Raw genomic sequence first — 22,221 nt, forward strand, 5'->3', positions numbered from 1 at the left:
AGAAACATGGAAAGGGAGAGATAGATAGATAGAGAGATAGAGAGTGATAGGTAAACAGAGAGAGAGAGAGAGAGAGAGAGAGAGAGAGAGAGAGAGAGAGAGAGAGAGAGAGAGAGAGAGAGAGAGAGAGAGAGAGAGAGAGAGAGAGGCAACATGACAGACCCACACAAACACATACATCGAGTTGTCAAAGAGGGGATAACAAGATCGTTCGACTGAGCATAAAGAGTGAGTGCAGGGAGGAAGGAAACTTTGCCATGCCGGGGGAAGGGCGTATCGGGAGGATGGATGGGACCGGAGCAGCGCATGGGAGTGTAACGAGAATTAAAACACTCCGGATTACGGCCTGGGGAGGGAGACGAACGAGGGAGGTCTTGGGGGACGGTCTGAGGGGAGTGCTCGCCGGGTAATCGCTGCTAAGGAAGGGAAAGTATTTGTTTGGTGTTTAATGTGTTGCGTCGTTGGGTCGGTCATCACTTATTAAAGCAAGGACTGCAAACACTGATATTGCCTGAACAATGTGTAGCCTTTTTTTCTATATTTGTGTTCTTAAAAATCATGTTAGTCTATGATTTTGGTAATACATAATGATGACCATTTATTCACTTATTATTATTATTGTTATTATTATCATTATTATTATTATTATTATCATTATTATTATTGTTATTATTATTATTATTATTATTATTATTATGATGGTGATGATGATGATGATGATGAGGATGAGGATTATTATTATTATTATTATTATTATTATTATTATTATTATTATTATTATTATTATTATTATTATTATTATTATTATTATGCCTGCCTCTAACGTCATAAGATTTACACAAACAAAAATGTTTCCACGTTAACCAGAAAACTCTACCAGACCTCACAGCTCGGGTTAAACATTATTCCCTGGCATATAAAATACGGATTGAAAAAGGAAATGATAAAAACTGAAACAAATTACCAATCACCCTGTCGAATATTTGGCCAATACTAATATTTTTCGTCAGGCGGTTATTTCACATATCCCCATAAATAACACTGCGTGAGGAGAAAAAAAAACTCACGAGCTTGAATTCTTCGTGTAAAAAAATAAAAAGTGTAAACAAACTGTCATATCGTTTACTTAGTGGATGATGGAGAGCAGGGTGAATGTTTGAGGCGTGGAGGAGACCTGGTACTGGGGACCTTCTGTGGTTATTATTCCGCCTCCTGTGACGAGAGAGAGAGAGAGAGAGAGAGAGAGAGAGAGAGAGAGAGAGAGAGAGAGAGAGAGAGAGAGAGAGAGAGAGAGAGAGAGAGAGAGAGACACACACACACACACACACACACACACACACACACACACACACACACACACACACACACACCGATAATACTTTACTCACCCAACACACACCCATATTTCACACGGTAACCAAATCTGCCTCAATTACCTGCAACGGCTGAAAAATTATGGTGCCCATTGATGCGTGGCGGCCCTGGATCGCATCGGCACGGCATCAAACTGCATGTTCAATAGACAGTTTTAGTGTGTTGCATAATGAAAACTACAGCAATTTACAACACGTCATATGGAAGCATTTTGCGTGATTCTATAGGATGCTAATACTGTTTATTCCATGACTTCACGTTGAAGGGTGTCATCGTGCGCCTTGCTGCCTTATCAGTGTGTGTTCGTGGCTGTCTGGAACTCAGCACCGTAGTCGCTTCTCAGTGCTGTGTGCCACAAGTTGAGGTATGCGTTAAGAGTCCAACTGTAAAGATTGGGTGTTTGGATGGCAATAAAAACAAACGAAAACCTTAAAGCAAACACACACACACACACACACACACACACACACACACACACACACACACACACACACACACACACACACACACACACACACACACACACACACACACACACACACACACACACACACACACACACACACACACACACAGAGAGAGAGAGAGAGAGAGAGAGAGAGAGAGAGAGAGAGAGAGAGAGAGAGAGAGAGAGAGAGAGAGAGAGAGAGAGAGAGAGACCTCTAAAACACTCATACCATCAAAACGAAGACAAAAATTGCAAGATTTGCCGATTCTTTTGTGTTTGCTCACACGCGTGGTGGGTCGTAGTCTTGCCCTGATCCGTTGTCGCAGAAAACAAACCACCGTCAAATTGAGGGGAACGAATGTTAATGGCAAGCCAGACTCACAAAACCAATATTCAGAGAGCGGAATAGAGACGACGAAACAATGGCTCTCCCTGCAGCTCTCTATACCTTTGTGTGGCCGCGCATTTAGCGGGTACGTAGAAACAATACACACGTTTCCTTTTCCGACGGGAGCGTTGTGGCCAAGGGAAAAAAATAAAACTAGTAAAATGTGGCTGAAAGAGAAAGGTGGATGGAAAGAACTTTCAAATAAAGTCCTGTCTTGATCCGACAATATGCATCTACTCTTCCTTTCGATAATGTTTAGGTTATATGAAGGTTGAGAACAGTGCAGAGATGCTCCTTTAAAGTTTATACTGAAGGGTATATAAAAGCTGAAGCTAAATCATTTCTTAATAAGTGACAGAATGTGAATGAGAATGTAACACGAGAAATTGCTAGAAATGGAAGACTTGTAGCTACCAGGGTTAGTTACTTTGCAATGGAGAGTGGATTCGTCAGCCGGCAGGTAGAGTTAATCACAAGGCCTGTTGAAAGGCATAAATGACTGAACGATGTTATACGGTTTTGCGTATATCCTGTATTGTACGTTTTAGGATACAGTATTGATGCCAAAATAAATGATTTATCAAGCTCCCAAAGCCCATTTATCTGTTTCATATCCAATGAGATATGATTTCGGCATTCAACTATTTTTTCACAATTATTTGAATATTGACAATCAGGGAAACTGTGTGGTTTCATTAACTTTATGCACTCATTCATATATATTTTGAAAGTCATGCAGGCAGTGTAGAGTAGACGAAAAATATTTGACTGCAGTTGCAGTTATCGTTGAGCGCAGGCAGTGCAGCCAAGCGATGGTAAATCTTGACTGGCGGAAAAAATGGCCCACGGCTGGGCAGCAAGACTGTCCCGGCGATTAGCTCCCCGGGCCAGGCAGGGCCACTGAAAGCGAACAATGGCGGGGTATTATTCTTTCCCCTCCCAAGCCTGAGAACAGTTAAACGAACGGCAGTACAAACCTAACAAAACCCGTCATATCTTTTGTATCCTTTCCAAACCAAATATAACTTGTGTACTGTTCAAATCTAACTCAAATTATTGGCTCTCTTGTATTTCTTATCCTTAAGATTTAAACGCACAACGTGGACCGTGCCTAGAAATAACACAATAAGTGGCGGACGTTTAATAAGCAATACTCCTCCTGGCTTTCGGTGCTCAATGCTTCCAGGGTAAAGCAGAAGTCGGTAGTCTACAGTCTTTCCCATAATCTTAAGAAACATTAAGCATCCATACCAGATACAATGATGTAGGTTACGACAAAAAAATATATCTTCAAAATTTAGAGTTATTAGCAAACCATGTTCTTGTTCCTAGTCTGTTGCTCAACACTGAAAAAAAAAAAAAACACTTGAGGAAAATTCCCGTGAAGGAAAAAATGTACCTTGTTGCTTGGTGCTACGTTACCTTCTGGAATTGTTTAAAGCGTGTTCCAGGCAGACTTATGTACGCGTGCACTAAATTTACATGCCACCACCACATCCTTCTTCTCCCTCTCCTCGCCTGCTCGTCCTCCTCCTTCTCTCCTCCTCCACCTCCTCCTCCTCCTCCTCCTCCTCCTCCTCCTCCTCCTCCTCCTCCTCCTCCTCCTCCTCCTCTTCACAAAACCTTTTAAAAAGATACCACACAAAGGACATCTTTACAAGTACAGTCTGCGATAATCTGACTGCCTAGATAAAAGAAGGGCTTACAAGAAGAAAACAACGACTTTGACCTAACGTTGCTTCATTGCTGCAGGAGTAAAATGAACGCTCCTCTAAGTATGTACTGCAAGTGTTTTATTCTCTCGCGCTGGTAAAGGAAGTGTCTAATGATCCAATTAAATCATTTAACCAGGTAACCACGGCATAAACCTCTCTCTCTGTTGTCTGCTCTTCCGTGTTTCCATGCTTTATTCTGTTGTTTTGTTGGTGTTGTACGAGAGTGTAATTAGATATCGTTTCATTAGTGTGGAAAATCTAATGTAATGCTCCGGATGAAACTTTGGATCTCAAGAATTTATTACCATTACATCATCGAGAGAGAGAGAGAGAGAGAGAGAGAGAGAGAGAGAGAGAGAGAGAGAGAGAGAGAGAGAGAGAGAGAGAGAGAGAGAGAGAGAGAGAGAGAGAGAGAGAGAGAGAGAGAGAGAAGACAGACTGACAGATAGACAGAATCAGGCAACAGACAGAGACGGACAGGGAGCGAGAGAGAGAGAGAGAGAGAGAGAGAGAGAGAGAGAGAGAGAGAGAGAGAGAGAGAGAGAGAGAGAGAGAGAGAGAGAGAGAGAGAGAGAGACAAACATAATCAGATATACAGGCAGAGACGCACTGAGCAGAGCATTCCCCGAGACAAGCTCAGTTCCTTTATTCATGCTAACGAGCGCGCCGTGGTTCTCGTAAAGTATGTATGTTTCTCATTTTCCGTCCCGTGTAATGGCGTGTGGTGTGTGTCCTGCCTAGCCGTGTGTAGCTCACCGCACTACTACCCGCGGCAGCATCCTTCTTGATCCAATTCTGAACATTTTACGAAAGTTTAGTTTGATAAGTAGTATTATAAACTTTTCTTGAGGTGAATCCCCCTCAGAAATACGCTATAATTAAGGGAATATGTTTGTTAATCCTGCGCCACTGAGAACACTCTGGTAGGCAATTCCTGAACTGAGACACATCAAAGAGAAAACCGTAATTATCATTGACACATACCATATTCCTTACGTTGTCTTAGTTGAGTCTTAAATATTCAAACTAAAAAAAGCTAAGTACATTGTCGAGGTTTGTAGTCTGAAATAATAGAAGAACGTTGAAAGCTGAAAATCCAAAACATACATTTCTCCCACAATTCCAAAATATTTGCGAGTATGTTCCCTGATTTTTAAGGATCACAGAAGAAACGGATGATAATATATGCTCACATCTGTTCTCCTACGTGGTTGTATGTATGTAAACTTTACCAAATGGAAATAAAGTCAAACCAAATCGCCAGTATCGCGTATCAGCACCCAAAGTTACCAAAAGAAATACAAAGAAAAGACAGAATATAGCCAGAAAAATATAGAGATGCAAATAAAAAGATAAAAGACTCGTTTGAAATATAGATGCAAATAAAAAGATAATAGATTCTCGCTTAAAGGAATGAAGAATCTCCTAATTGTTAAGCCTTTCAAATTGGCAACGCTCGTACAAAAGAGTACCTTCCTCTCCGTCGTCCTGCCGGCATTCCTGTGTGTTGTTCCCCTCCGGAGGTGTGCGCGTATCACGGACGGGTGCGGAGAAGCAAGCAACGGCAAGGGACGGACCGAGGATCAATACTTCCGAGCCACGGCGAGATGAGACGGAAGGAGAGGGAGAGAGGGAGAAAAATAGATAGACAGGTAGATAGACAAATAGATAATGAGATATATAAATAAATAGATTGATTGATTAATAGATAGATAGATAGATATAGATAGACAGATAGATTGATTAATAGATAGATAAAGATAAGATAAATAGATAGATATACAGATAGGTAAATAGATAGTTAGATAGATAGATAGACAGATAGATAGGTTGATACATAGATAGATAGACAGACAGATAGATTGACTGATAGATTAATAGATAGATAGATAGACAGACAGACAGATAGATTACCTGAGAGAGAGAGAGAGAGAGAGAGAGAGAGAGAGAGAGAGAGAGAGAGAGAGAGAGAGAGAGAGAGAGAGAGAGAGAGTAAAAATTAATGACAGTGTATCAGGAAGTGTGGTGAGCAAAAAACAAAAAAGGATAAAGTGCCAGACGCGTTTCCAGGCTTTCGTAACTAATACAGAAGCAAAAAAAGAATATCGCAGAAATGTCAGATTATTGGCGCTCCTCGAATTCTTCAATTAAAGGCTTTATTCTTCTTATATCCCCCCTACCTCACAATGGTCATGCTCTCTCTCTCTCTCTCTCTCTATCTATCTATCTATCTATCTCTATCTATCTATCTATCTATCTATCTCTCCACCCCTCACCCCCCAAGAACAAACGATTTTCTGTGAGCAAGTAAAGTTTGTGGCGTCCTCTTCGCGTGTATCTTCTGATTTAAAGTCGTATTTGTGGATATTCGTTTGCTCTTACTCCCACCTCGACTCCGGCGTTTCCAAAATTGAGCTTATATGTATACGTATTCCGTCGTCTTGCTTTTCATTTATACCAGTTTCATATTCTATCCACAATCAACGTCTGGGATATCAAATAAGTTCCAAAAATATAGAGATACATCAATTTACCCGAAATTGACCTCTCTTTCGGCCACCTCTTCGGATTCTTTTTGGGAGCAGCGAGTAGCGGGGTTTTTTTTTTTTTTTTTTGTATTATTGTTTACTTTTTTTGGTGCCCTTGAGCTGTATCATTTGTTGTAAAAAAAAAATTATATAGTATCTTCTTTTTCTCTCCTCTACTATTGCTCTCTGAAGCTTCTCAGACTCCGCGTTAGCATAAAAAATTCTTACTTGTTGTTACTCACTCATATTATATTTATTTTCCTCGGTAATATTCCTCATCTCGTATGTATGTAAACGTAAACCACAATCTTCCATCGCTGTAAAAAGGCTACACTTCAAGAATGCCGTTGAGGGGGTTAGATTCTAATTTCCTGGAGTAAGACCAAAACAACACTACTTAATGAATAACATGAGGGACCTGTATTGCCACAAGGAAATTACTTTACAGAGTATATTTACAGCTGTGATGCCGCGGGGGTAATGGCGGAGACGCAACAGAGAGAGAGAGAGAGAGAGAGAGAGAGAGAGAGAGAGAGAGAGAGAGAGAGAGAGAGAGAGAGAGAGAGAGAGAGAGAGAGAGAGAGAGAGAGAGAGAGAGAGAGAGAGAGAGAGAGAGACGAAGAAAATTTAATAGCTACAAAGGTTTAATCCCCCATTCTCCGATACCTTCATGCAGGTCAAGGATGAGAGCGTGCCAGGAGATCCTCACTCACACTGGAAAAGTCGAGCTGCCGTTGTGTAATGTCTCCGGTGGCAAGGCTCCGAGTGTTGTTACATTTACTTCATATACACTTCGCTGTTAAGAGCTGTTGTTTGGCGTTTACCGTCCCTCAGAGTACATGACTGACAATGGATAATATTATGTTCTATGGCGTTTAGTTTGTTGGCGTTTTATTCTGGTCTCTTTTGTGTGTGTGTGTGTGTGTGTGTGTGTGTGTGTGTGTGTTTTATGGTAAAGGGAACAGCTCAAGGAAGAAGAAGAAAAAAAGCCCGCTAATCGCTCGCTGCAGAAAAAAAGTCCCGCTAATCGCTCGCTGCATGTCCCATAATAATCTAACTTATCTGTAGAGCTACAGTAGGTGAATCGTTTAGCAATAACGACTTTAGTAAATCTTGCTTGATTTATTTTTCAAACTGAATTCGAGTTAGTGTTTCTGCCCTGAGTTTACTTTTTTGCCTGTTTTCTACTGCTAAGATTCCTTTGCATATTTGTTTTCTTTGTGCCATTACTTTTCCACCACTCTCACAAAGGAAGGAGCCTTTGTTCAGTTCTCCATCCCATTTTTACCTTTACTATATTTTCTCTTCTTTTCCGTTTTCCTCACGTTCCCGACATTTTCACGCTTGGGACACTGAGCGATCAAACGCTCAGCAACACTACACCTTTTTTTTTATCCTCGCCTAGCAGCAACACAAGCCAGGGACTCGCCTCGTGGTATTTTTTTTTTTACATCATTTTTTATTTTATTTACTTTTGTGCTGGCAAATTTTATAGTGGCTTCATCACTTTCCTGTTTGCTCTTCCGAGGGTTGACTCCCGACGCCGGGCTGATCAATAGTCTACTTTTCTTCACCTGGTCCGTCCACTCGAGAAAAGTAAACTGGGAAAAATACTCGTAAGGTGGGTGGGTTATCCTGGTCACCACGGTAGGGAGGGAGGGGATCCTGTCTCGACCCCCCCTCTCCCCCCTTTTAGTGACGTACGTTTGCCTTTCATTTGTTTATCCACTGTTTTACATTTTGTATTCATTCATTTATTTTTTAATTCATTTATTTTTTGTATAATCAAGTGTTCGGACATTCATTTATCTATTCACGTTACGTTTTATTTATACAACATTTACACAGTATATTAGTATTTATGTTGATAAAAGACAAAGATCCGTCACCTTGTGCTAATGACTAATTCAACCCAACATGACTATACAAAGGCCTTGTATTGCAATGGTTATGGTGTGCATGGTGCGCCCATCCATACTCTGGCGTGACAGTGATGGCTGCTGATCAGTGAAGTGGCCGAGCCTTGATTAAGCCGGCGGGGCACGTGGGAGGCAAACTGGTGATGTTGATCTAGTTGACGGGTGAGCTTCGGCGCGCCTGGCCATCACATATCCGATAATTATGTAACATTCATTGCCTGCATCAACCTTGGAGTGTGACTCAACTAAAGAAGCGTGATGCGATTTTTTTTTTGTGTGTGTGTACATACATACATATATACATACGTACTTACATACATATATACATACGTACTTACATACATACATACATACATACTTGCATACATATATACATACATACACATACATACATGCATGCATACATACATACATGCATACATACATACATACATAGTACATGCATACACACATACAAACGTACATTCACACATACATGGGCGAGGTGCACATCCGTGCACTCATGAAGACAGTAATAGAAAGATCAACAAATAAGTTTAGATAATTCTTATTTTCCCCTAAAGGATGTTTGATGTGTACACAAGGCTCAAGATCCTCCAAGGCTGCTTTGAGTAACAGGTTCTGAACTATTCACGAGTTCACTCCAACGGGGCGGGGCGGGGTGGGGCGACTGGGTAGTATAGCCGGCGGAGGGGGGCAGACGAGGGGGTCGCGGCAATGGTTGCCCCCGGCCCGTCCTGCCGCTGCTACAGCGCCAAGACGGACGCTGTGCAAAGCTGGAGCGGCGCACACTATAATAGCAGGATATTTAGTGTGGGAGAACATATGTTTAAAAAACGGCTCTTTTTTGCACGTGACAGCTGAAAAAGGGCCATAAAAAGGCTGAAAAACGGTTGAATAAATAAATAACCTGAGGAAATATATATATATATATATATATATATATATATATATATATATATATATATATATATATATATATATATATATATATATATATATATATATATATATATATATATATATATATATATATATATATATATATATATATATATATATATATATATATATATATATATATATATATATATATATATATATATATATATATATATATATATATATATATATATATATATATATATATATTCGTCCATCTATTTATCTATTTATATAAACTATTTATTTATTCATTTATATTAATATATGCACAATACTCACTTCATATTTACTTTCAGGTCTATACTTCATACTATTAAAAACTACCAACACTTCCATTGTATTAGTTTTCCTATACTTCTCAACTTAGCACTCTAAGCCCCCCCACCCCACCCCTCTGTAGTTTGTCGCCGTCGTTCCATTTCTCTTTTGATTTAACCGTTCTCCAAATACCACACTTTCCTCGCACATTACCTAGCCTTCAGCACTGGTCCACCCAGCCTTCCGAAAATCTAAAGCATGAACTTGTTCTTTAACCATATGCACATTTTTTACTTTTTCAGAATTAACATACTATTTTCCTAAATATTTAGTGAACATTCCAAGCCAGTTTTAGTACTCAAATCACTTGCATTATTCATGAACATAAAGGGAAGTCACCTCCATCGCGTCCCCCGGGTGGGGCTTAGAGTACAAGGGCGTCTTCATCAGTCAAGGACCGCCAGGTCATGGAAATTTATGTTATAGTATTTCTTCATAGTGACGGTTTACCTTTAAAATACTACCATCCTAAAACTTATCATTTTAAGCTGAACTAAGAAGCTTATCTGTATCTTTTAAACACGCACACAATTCAGGATATCGCTGGACAATTTTCTGTTTTTTCCATTTTATGCATGGCACATCAGTGCGATAATATTATCAGGAAAATAAAAATTCATAACAAAGTCACACAAATTTGCTAAACTCCACTAGAATCCGTTTTTTGTCATCATAATGAAGCAGCTTTGTTCTCGTCCCGCAGGACATGACTGAGGACCTCGACATGATGTCCCCAGAGCAACAGTTGGCGCTCCTAAACGCCTCGGGGCACCAGCCCAAGCCCTGGGAGCCTGTGTCGCCGGACCAGCACACGTACGTGGGCATCTACCTCATCATTGTGGGTGAGTACTTGACCGTTTTTGTAAGAGTAGTGTAGTATGCCTTGAGGTAAGCGATACAGAGTAAATTGTTTCAAGTCTTGGTTGGTACGGAGAACACTTATTTATTTACGGCGCCGGGGGCCCGCCATCACAAAGTCACAAAACCGGTGGAAAAACTCCAGCCAAAAGTTGCACAAAAAACAAGGATGTTGAAACTTCAAAATAGTGCGTACCCTTTGATCCCTTTTGTGACCAGGAAAACGGAGAAAGAAAAAGCTATTCGTGAGTTTGAAAATATAAGAGCTTAAAAGAAAAATGTTGGATAGTTCCAGTACAGCAACAAAGGAAAGGTGTGAGGGTGAGGTCGCGGGGGGAAATGGAGGGCGACAAACGTTCCAACAACTACTGGCCCTCAAATACAGGACGCTTTTGTTTTCTTACTTATGTTTGGGCATATGCCGGGGTTGTCAACATCATTTAAGTCTCGTTGTCAGCGCTGCCACAACATCCTGAATTGGGACAGCAGCGCACCAGCCAGTAATAATTATACTACTGTACCTTCCGCTTCACCCTTCACCCCGGTTACAATACGCTCGTTGTTCTTTGTTTTGCCGTGTTTGTCTTGCTTTATTTAGGTTTTCCTTCGTCTCTTTGTCTGAACCTGTCCGTTTATGCATTTGTTTCTTAATGTGTGTGTGTATGTGTGTGTGTGTGTGTGTGTGTGTGTGTGTGTGTGTTAACAATATTATTCAGCTCCTGGTTATACCTCTCTCTTTTCTCATTTTAGGACACATAAAACACTCACGACGTGCAGCTCCTTATATAACTCATGTTCCATGTTTTAGTCAACGAAGCTCTAAAGCAACACTTACTAATTTAACTAGAGTTCCGAGGACGTACTCAGCGCACAGAATATTCCATTTTTCTCTTAAGAGGGACGTACCAGAGCTATCATGTCCTCAGCCTTCCTCCCCACTGTTATATTTCCTCCTTCCAGCGATGGAAACTTGAAGTAGCGAAGTATGAAGACAAATGGAACCGAATTCGATTATTCTTTTGGGACAGTTACTCCTGTCTTATTTTATTGGAAAACTAGTTACGACCTTTTATTTTTTGTGTGTGTGTGTTTTGGTTCGTCACTCCAACCGTTAGAAATAATTAAATAAATAAGACCACATTGAAGTCTATGTATAAGAGCTGATTTGTTACTTGGAAGTGCCCCAATATCGATATAGAGAGCAAAGGTTAGAGGGGCGACGGTATGGTAACGAGGGCGAGGGGGGGTGGGGGGAGGACAGAATTGACGTTGAATGGCACTTGATGACATCCACTGTTGACAAGTTTGGTTCGTCAAAAACTGAACAGCCTCAGCCCGCAGATCAGGGAAGATTGATTTTTTTTTTATGTATTCTCCAAACAAATACATAGCAGTAGTAGTAGTAGTAGTCGTAGTAGTAGTTGTAGTGGCAGTAGTAGTTTTCATTGTTGTAGTTCGACCTGTAGCACCGGTAATCTTTCTTGATAGGGCTTGCTTGTCAGCCCCAACTCGTTAGTGGTGCTGGCGAGTGCTTTTCAGTGGCGCCATCTTGCTTGACTCATGTTGCCCCCAGGGAACTCCACTTGAGCCTCTTTTGAGAGTTTTGCCAGACTCCAGGTTGATAATTGGTCATTAGAACAACATGAAGGTAGTCTTCGGCCACTCGGCGATGACTGAGTTTTGTCAGCTTGTAGCAGCTTCCCGGACTTGAACCCGGGCCGTCAGGACATCGAACCCGCACGCTAACCACTCAGCCACCGCCTTTTCATAACATAATATGATATATATATATATATATATATATATATATATATATATATATATATATATATATATATATATATATATATATATATATATATATATATATATATATATATATATATATATATATATATATATACATACATACGAAGCAGAGTTGAAGTAGAAGCACGAGCAGTGTCTAGGAAAATTTTAATACAGAGTCAACGTGGAGTGATTTTTTTTTTTTTTTCTTACAGGAAAGGAAGCAGCTCAAGGGCATAAAAAGTGTAGAAAAAAGCCCGCTAAATGCTCCTCCTAAAAAAAGACATAAGTAGAGAGTGGCCAAAAGAGAGGTCAATTTCGGGTGATGTCTTGATACTTTCCTCAAGAAAGAGGTCTAGTCATAGGCAGGAGGAAATACTGATGAAGGAAGGCTGTTCCAGAGTTTACCAATGAAGGGGATGAAAGAATGAAGATGCTGGTTAACTCTGGCATAAGGGGTTTTGACAGTATAGGGATGAGCTAAAGTAGATAGATAGATAGAATGATTGATAGATATATTAAATACAGTGTTGTTTGCTCAAGAGAGCTGAAAAGGACTGAGATGATAAAGGACAAAAAATAGGAACGCTGCAGCACTTGTGGGACTAGGAGTTTGGGTTAGTTGGAGGACAATTGGATGTGATGGGTTTTCCGAGAAGAGCTGGTGCTTCACCTGAAGATGATAAAATATGACATGAATATTGCAATAGTTGGAATATTCAGTCTCTTTTGTGTACGGTACTTACATCAAGCTGCTAAACCTTTTATACATCCCCAACCTTTGTATAAACAACAACTGAGAGGAAGCTGTAAACAGCAGAGATGAGAATGTTAAGGCGGAATATGATCATGTCACCTAGAGAACGTATAAGAAGTCATGTGGCGAGAAGAGAAGATGAGGAGCGTACTGAAAAAGTCTGAAGAGCGCTTATTAGAGAGAGATTATTGAGGAGGGAGACGGAGACTACAGACTCCTGCGGGAACCACTAACAAAGACTCCCAGTTCTGAGTAGAACGATTATGTACCTTCACCTTTGGGAGTCTAGATTACCACACAGTAACACTCACACACATACACACACACACGATAATTGAAGTGCCATTAAAGAAATCATCTCCACAGAGTAACACTGAAGGAGCCCAATGATGTTCCTGTATACATGTGGCGGCGTTTTATGAGGCTCCGGCGCGGCGTGAACACGACCGGCACACACACGGCACGTACGCGGCTTCAACGAGATTATGGAGTTGTTTATGAGGGCATTCTACTGTGTGTGTGTGTGTGTGTGTGTGTGTGTGTGTGTGTGTGTGTGTGTGTGTTTTTTGGCGAGAAGAGCCGGATGATGCGGGCTAAGGAGTATATTTGTAACGTAATAGTTTTTTTGTGTGTGTTTGTTTTAGAGAGAGAGAGAGAGAGAGAGAGAGAGAGAGAGAGGATCGTAAGGTAACTAAATTCTGTACCAGGGAAACCTCTTCAAATTTCATATCAACTCAACTTTAATCTTTCGTTGTCAGCGTCCTCCACTCCTCACCTTTCTCTTCTTTCACAGTCGCTGTTATTATTACCTGTCAGGCACACCGTTCAGAAATGTTAAAAGAATGTGGCTGTGGCAATCACTTTTATGGAAATTTCTTTCGTTGATTCCTTCAATACTATACTACTGTAGGGTACTATTTATATCAAATGTCTTCAAGGTATTCTTTGATGACCATTTGGAAACCAGCAATAAGTAAATGGATGGCCAAGGATTTGAAAGTAACCACAAAACAATTAGACTTGCGTTTTATAAAAGTGCAAGCAAAAATATACAAAGGAAAGCGTGTGACTTTTATTTATTTCAGACACGGTTTGCGTTTCAAGAGACACATAGCAGATCCTAAACCCTTCGATGTGCTTTGTTAAACATTACGACCGATTGCGTTTTCCTTTCTCTTTTTTTTCACACGACAACTTTACCTTAGAAATTTGCTTCAATAACTCTGTCAGGAAACTAGTTTGTTCGGTGAAAAGTTTGTTAGGACACACACACACACACACACACACACACACACACACACACACACACACACACACACACACACACTCACAAACAAACAGACAGTCACAGAAATGCCCTTTCATCCGTGGTTGGTGTTACCTGTTACGCCGCACCGCAGATGCTCGCCATTACACTAGTCTTGACAGGTGCCGCGTGAGGGTGTCCCACGTGGCGCTCCACTTGCCCCGAAGCGCCGCTAAAATGTTAAAAGGTGCCTCACGGTCGCCTCTTTGCCACGATGTACGGATTATTTAATAAGAAAAATAAGAATAAGCGTAATAATAATAATAATAATAATAATAATAATAATAATAATAATTTTATTGTTATTATTATTATTATTATCATTATTATTATTATTATTATTATAAGTAGTAGTAGTAGCAGTAGCAGTAACGGTAGCAGTAGTAGTAGTAGTTATAGTAGTAATAGTAATAGTAGCAGTAGTAGTCTTGGTCGATGCTATTAAGGTTTTTCTCTCTAATTTCTGCCGGTGGATGGACTGGCGGTGTGTGTCTGCCTCTCAGCGTTGAGTCCGTCTCCCTTGTGTGGTCCTGAGCACCAAAGAGGACTGGAAAGATTATTTACATACTCGGGCTTCCTAATTGACGAGCCTCTTCACGGAATTTGAAAGCAAGAGAGAGAGAGAGAGAGAGAGAGAGAGAGAGAGAGAGAGAGAGAGAGAGAGAGAGAGAGAGAGAGAGAGAGCTCATAAACGGACAGACAGATAAAGAGTAGAAAGACTTTAAGAAATACAAACATCACATTTTCTACGATACGTAAGTTGTCCATCGGCCCACGCACCAAAAAGTAGAATGACCTTCCATTTGCACAACCTACAGAGAACTTTTAAGCCTTTGATGAGGTTCAGAGAGATATAATTATTCTCCCTCTCAAACAGCGTAGCTATAATGCCCTTTACCTCTTGCGAAACCGTGTGTGATTGTCTTCGTGTGTGTGTGTGTGTGTGTGTGTGTGTGTGTGTGTGTGTGTGTGTGTGTGTGTGTGTGTGTGTGTTCATTTGCTAAACACAAATGCATGAATACTAATGAGGGCTTTTTTACCCCCTCACATAAAGATATTTAATGAAGCCGTGAAGCATGAACGTTTATGGAACATTTCCCTCTCCTCCCTACCTCCCTCCCTCCCCTCCCCTCCCCTCCTACCTGGCTCTTTTCCTTCCACCACCTTCGTACCTTATCCCCCCCCCCCCCAACTCTCTCCTTCCTTACCTTCCTACCTCCCTTGCCTCACTCTTAGCCGCCTCTCCTACCTGGGCATTTTCCTCCCTGTTTCCCCGCTTCTCCCCTCGCTCTTTCTTCTCGCTGGCCAACGCCACGTGAGAGCAAGTCACACGACCAGGCTTCTTTGACGTCATAGGTTACGAGACAGTCACGTGACCTTTACCGCCCACCTCGCGCGAGCCAGCCAGCCAGGCGTTCCGTAAATCTGAGTTGCTTTGCGAACTAAATATAGCACTCGAGTGACGTCAGCAGCCCGCGTTTTCCATCACCTCTCCATGGCTCTGTTTCCACCCCCTGCGACGTTTATTTCTCTTGCCTCACCTTTTCTCCAGTTTTCTACGTCCGCGCTCTCCGGCCCTTCCTTCCCTCCTCGCTTCACACGCACCTTCCTGCAGAGAAATTGAGCGTGGTCAAGTGTTTCTTGGTGCGTCGGATTTATTTACTTTACCTATTTGTCACGGCCTAGGACTTTTCACCATCTCGAGGGTTTTCGGCCCCCCAGAAGACTTCTTAGCGAGGATTTTTCGTAGTTTCGTGGCCTGTACGTGGAAAGAACAGATTCTTGAGGCATTGTTGTTAGTATTGAGTTTTTCTCTGTCCGTCTCGTTCTGTCAATCTGTGTGTGTGTGTGGTTGTTTACTGGTTTCTCTTTCTTTCTTTTTTTCATTGTGTGTGTGTGTGTGTGTGTGTGTCTGAGTGTCACCGCATCCGTTTCTTCCCCTTTCAGAATGAACAAATACTGCAAACTTAAAGAAATAGTAAAAGCGGTTCACACAGAGGGGTGCTGAATAACTACACACACACACACACACACACACACACACACACACACACACACACACACAGATAGATAGATATATAGATAGACTGATTGGTTGATTGATTGATTGATAGACAGAATAGAAAGATAAATAATAGATAGATGAATAGGTAGATAGATGAAGAGTTAGATAAATAGATAGATAGCCCATCATATTTTATTGGTAACAGTCACATTCTAATTTAACTTTGACATTCTGCAAACTCACTTATCCTTCGCAACACGGCGCGTCAAGTGTGTGTCGAATTGATTACCCGGTGAACGAATTAATCCCTGATGCGCCCCGTGTAATGGCTTTAAACATTATCCCGACATGTATAATGAGAGAAACTGGAGAGGTTATCCCGGAGACTTTCTGTTTAATTTTAGAAACTGAAGGTTAATGATTAAGTTAGTCTTACTGAGTTTTCTCTCAACATCTTTCCTTCATTTCAGTTTCGATGCATCATTATTTAAAAGGAAAATAATACATGGGTCTTGTTTTGAAAAGATTTTGTTTTGTGTTCTTATGCTTCTTTTCTTTTTATAGTATATTAATTTTATTCTCAAGATGATTATGACTTCAAGGCATCAACAGCCGTAACAGTCACGTCTCTATTTCTCTGTCTCTGTTTGTCTGTCTGCCTGCCTGTCTGTCTGTCTGCCTGCCTGTCTGTGTGCCTCCCCCCCCCCCCCCCCTCTCTCTCTCTCTCTCTCTCTCTCTCTCTCTCTCTCTCTCTCTCTCTCTCTCTCTCTCTCTCTCTCTCTCTCTCTCTCTCTCTCTCTCTCTCTCTCTCTCTCTCTCTCTCTCTCTCTCTCTCTCTCTCTCTCTCTCTCTCTCTCTCTCTCTCTCTCTCTCTCTCTCTTCGATATTTACTTTCCTCCAGCAAAGCCGCCGCCGCGTCCCTGCCTGTTACACCTAAGGTCTCCACGGAGCACTCGGGCGAGGCGTGGATCTCCTCTTGAATTTCTTCCCCTGCTCTGCCGCGACCTTGGTGTCTGGAAGCGTCTTTTGGCGCTACTCAAACCCATCCCTCTGTGCTTTTACAAGGGAAAAAATGAGGGATAGGGGAGGATACGGTGAAGGGAAATGTGCTGACGTATAATATGTTCACCGGTGTTTTTTGTTCCTACTCTCGGGGTTGGTATGGTAACGTGGCTCGCACTGTCCGTAGAGTTTACAATGTCACTACCCAGGTAACGCTTAGGCTGTAACACACAATTTGTCTTGTTGACATTGAAATGTTGGTGCAATCTAGTAATCTTACTGAAAACCTTTTGCTAATCAGTTTATTGATGTTAAATATGGCAGGAGATTTACCGAGACTTCATGTTGTGGAACTAAATAATGATCGAGAAGTGATATGAAGCAGAAAATTAATAATAATAATGATAAAAATAATAATAATGATAATAATAATGATAATAATAATAATAATAGTAATAATAATAATAATAATAATAATAATAATAATAATAATAATAATAATAATAATAATAATAATAATAATAATCTGAAAAAGAAGAAGAAGAAGAAGAAGAAGAAGAAGAAGAAGAAGAAAATGAAAAAAAAGATAAAGAAAAGAGAAAAAAGAAGAAAAAAAGAAAAAGAAGAAGCAGAAAAAGAAAAAAAACAAGAACAAGAAGAGGAGTAGTAGGAGCAGGAGGATAAAAAATAATAATAATAACAAAAACTACAAAAAAAAAACAGTGACGAAAACATCATTAACTATATTACCAGTGTTGTCCCAAGTAAAATGCGTCCAATTTTAAAAACCCGTGAACGGAAGAAAACTAACAACCAACCGGAGGAGTCGAGGGGAAAGAGTCACCCTAATTGAACGGCTCAACCATCCGTTCCACTCACCGAACGTTTGAGCTTGCAGCTTTAGTGTGTGTGTGTGTGTGTGTGTGTGTGTGTGTGTGTGTGTGTGTAATGGTATGAGGCACGACTGGACTCATTTAAACGAGAAGTGGATATGATTCTCGGACTACTTTGCGAGCTGTTTTTCGTCATTAGTATCGTCTTAATGATTCATTAAGAGCTTTCGAGACGATCATTCAGATAGCGGTAAAGAAGGACCACAATTAGAATCTACCATGCCTGCAAACACTTATTCAGGCTGGCTATCATTCTAAGGATTGAAATTGAGAGTAAAGGAACAGTGAGACCATTGAGAGAAGCATTAGATTAAAAGAAGAAAGAGTAATCCTACCATAGTGTAAGGGTCCCGAAAGCTGGCGAGTAGTTATTCACACTTAATATCATTTTAATTAATTATGAAGAGCTTTCGAAATTATCGTTGTTTTTGCAGGAAGGTGGAACCACAGTATAATATGTGTGCCGTCATAAGGGACGCTAAACACATAGAGAGTATGCTATTATTCATAATCGCTGCATATTCAATAAGGGCTTCAGAGACCATTGAACTGACAAAAACAAAGAGCCACAGAAAATGTATCTTTAGATTGATTGACTTTCGAATATTTGGTAACATCAATACAATTTAACGTTGACTACACATGAATATGATCGAGCGTGTTTCCAATGACGTTTTATCGCACCATCACAACGAGGCCTCACACTCGGCAGGGTTAATGCCTCCGACACTACCACCACTACAGTCGTTATTAAATATCACCTCCTTAGGCCCATTCTCTCACCTCGTTTTTCCATTTCACTGGCCATCAGATGAGTGTGGCGTAAGGCCGTTTTTACTTTCCTCACTTTTTTTTTTAACGTTGCTGTCTATTGCGCCGGTAGGCATCTTCCCGGTGGGGCCTGATGGTCGGCCCAAGGCTTCTTCCAGGTGGGGCCTGATGGTCGGCCCAGCCTGTTCTGGCGCAGGCGAGTGTTTATAGTGGCGCCATCTTTCACTTTGTAACTTAGTTGCATTTTCTTCCCCTTTAAGCTTTTTTTTTTTTAGCTATATAATTAATCATGTCTTTATTTATTTTTACTCCTAGTTTTCATATAGTAAAGCATGGCAGCAGTTTCAGCTCACAGTCTCTTTTATCAATTTAAATTTTAGTGAAATATCGGCAATCAATAACCATGTTTTCTTTGTCTTGAATAATGATACCATAATGTTCCTTGAAGGACTTCCGGCCTCCACTCCTGTCCCAAGACACCCAAACGCCACTTAGATACTCACTATATCAAGGCAGTAATTGTAAATGATATGTGGCCCATAAGCTCATTAGTAATTTCCATTCTTAAAAAGTAAAGTTTGTTTAAGTCTATTGGCAATGTCGATTATGTAGCGTCAGCACTGCTCTCTCGTTCCTTCTCAGGCCCGTTCACGCCCGCCCTGTATCACGTCCTCACTACACGTTCGTATTCCGTTTGCTTCCCAAAGAATATATGGATTGTTGTTTATCCTTTGTTTGTCTATCCCATCACTGCAAGACTGTTAAAAAAGACAACACTCTAAGCCACAATAATGATAATAATAATAATAATAATAATAATAATAATAATAATAATAATAATAATAATAATAATAATAATAATAATAACAATAACTATAAAAAAAACTACCATCCACCGAAACACGATGAGGACTGCCTTTAAAAACTGACTCAAGACAAGAAAGAACAGGACGGGAAAGTCAAGTTATGGGAAAGATTAATGCTAATGAATACAAAATACAAAGTAACTAAAAACGTAGAAAAGACATAAAACTCTGGGGGCATGTAACTTATCTTTCTTTTCCTAACTTTCCCTTTTCAATATTTTTTTGTGGGTGTGTCTGTCTGGCTGGTGGCTCCGTAATGGCCGGGGGCAATCATAAATTTACGAAAGTTCAATTTTTTCCACCCCTTTCTTCCTCACCTGAGCCCGGGCCCCAGGTGAAAGCCCTGATCCTTCGTGGTCCTGAGGCGGGTACCTGGGAAGGGTGTATCTCTAAAAATATGGCCAAGAGTGTGGTCAAGGGTGTGGATCTTTAGGGTATGGTTTATAAGATTGTAGCCCCAATTATATGGCTCATAAAGACAAGGCTCTAACATTTTGTCTCTTCAGAGTGTAACCAAAAAAGTATGATGCGGCAAAGGGTGTGGCTCTTACTGGTGTGGGTATAAGAGATAAGCATTTAAGGATTTATTTCCACAGATTTGGATAATAATGATGTGACCAACGGTGTGATTCTAAGGATATGACCACGGATATGAGTGTAAGGGTGTGGCTCTTAAAGGTATGGCTCATTGGTATGGTTTCACTCTTAATGGTGTGGTTTTACGATAGTAGCTCAAAGGGTGTGATGCTGATGGTGGTGCCGAGGATATGGCTCTTAATTAAGGTCGTTGCGCTCGTCCATCATCCTGGAGGAGCGGGTGTGGCGTGTTGGCGGATGTGGCGGTGCGACCCGGAGTTTCAGGTTTCAGCCAAACTTCTCGTGCATAATAGAGTCGAGGGTCTGTCTTTGTGGAGTTCCAGGAGGGGCCGAGTTGAGGCACCACGAGGTATTTGTGTCGTGAATGGTGGCGTGCTGCGATGTTGACGTGACCTTAGTGCGGACCGGCGGGAGAGGGGGGATGATGTGTTGGTGTGTGGAAGGGGAGTGGTCACTAATGCAGGCAATCAGGAGGCAGGGCATAGATGAACCGTACATTAAGATGTTGGAAAATAAATGCATAAAGAAACAGCACAGCAGACATGAAACTTTACATTAGAAGCTAGAAAATTAAATTAAGCATGGTGTACAGCAAGAACACATCCTCTCTCAATGACGATTGAAGACTTGCTAAGAGAAAGAATTTCAGAAAAGTAGAGTGGGATAACGAAGGACTCACGAGATCGGTGAAAATCTCAAAAACCTTAGATACTACATGATCGTTTTGGAGTATATCAACAAGTGTGACTCAAGCCTTTACGTACAGCATATATACCAACTGGCCTTTTGTAATCTCCTTATATCCTTGCGTACCCTAAGCCGGGTGAAGGGAGTTGTACTTTGGCCCATGAAGAGTAATGCTCTCGTAAAGGAGGTCTTTATTTGGTGCGCGGGGCATTACGGAGACGATGGCCTTGGAAGGAAGCATGCGTCTTACATCCTTTGTTTTATCTTGATGTTACTAAGTTTTGTTTTAGTTCTTAGTGGCACCTCAAGGAATGTGCCTGGCTTATAGTAGGATGTATTTTACACCTCACTAACATTGTATTACCGTTAGCAAGCAACATTACCAACAAATTAATATAACACAAAACACTCTCTCTCTCTCTCTCTCTCTCTCTCTCTCTCTCTCTCTCTCTCTCTCTCTCTCTCTCTCTCTCTCTCTCTCTCTCTCTCTCTCTCTCTCTCTATCTATCTATCTATCTATCTATCTATCTATCACACACACACACACACACACACACACACACAAGGGTTCGCTCATCTATGGTCCTTTTCGCCTTGACCAGCCTTTCATCTGCCGAACAGCTCATGGTCTCCACTCTCATCTGTGTGTCGACCTTTGATCATTCCACAGCCTCCTTCCCGTCCCTTCCCGTCCTTTCCTGTCTCTCTCACACTACCTCTGCAATCTTCACCGCCGCCACCGCCGCCGCCTCCTCATCCTTCTTCACTTCGCTACCTGCTTTTCAGAATCACTTTTCATCCTCTTCCTCCTTCTGATCCTTCTCGGTTTCTACCTTTCCTTTTTCCTCCCTTTTTATTTTTTTATTTTTTTGCTTTTTTTCGTTGTCTTTTTTAGTGTCTCCTCATTTTGCATTTTTTTCTTCGTATTCCTCTTTTCTTCTTCTTCTTCTTCTTCTTCTTTTTCTTCTTCTTGTTCTTCTTCTTGTTCTTCTTCTCCTTCTTCTTCTTCTTCTTCTTCTTCTTCTTCTTTTTCTTTTTTCTTTTTCTTTTTCTTTT

At 40.9% G+C, this 22,221-nt stretch overlaps 1 protein-coding gene across 3 annotated transcripts in view; it reads left to right on the forward strand.

The window, feature by feature from the left end:
* LOC127004402 (visual pigment-like receptor peropsin) overlaps positions 1 to 22,221 on the forward strand; it is a 119,173-nt gene that overhangs the window by 80,884 nt on the left and 16,068 nt on the right. For all 3 annotated transcript variants that reach the window (XM_050872054.1, XM_050872057.1, XM_050872056.1), the window contains one exon: positions 10,339 to 10,477. In XM_050872054.1, the coding sequence (XP_050728011.1) occupies positions 10,339 to 10,477 (139 nt within the window). The remainder of the gene's footprint in view (positions 1 to 10,338; positions 10,478 to 22,221) is intronic.

The sequence above is a fragment of the Eriocheir sinensis genome, chromosome 28 (assembly GCF_024679095.1).
Source record: "Eriocheir sinensis breed Jianghai 21 chromosome 28, ASM2467909v1, whole genome shotgun sequence".
NCBI lineage: Eukaryota > Metazoa > Arthropoda > Malacostraca > Decapoda > Varunidae > Eriocheir > Eriocheir sinensis.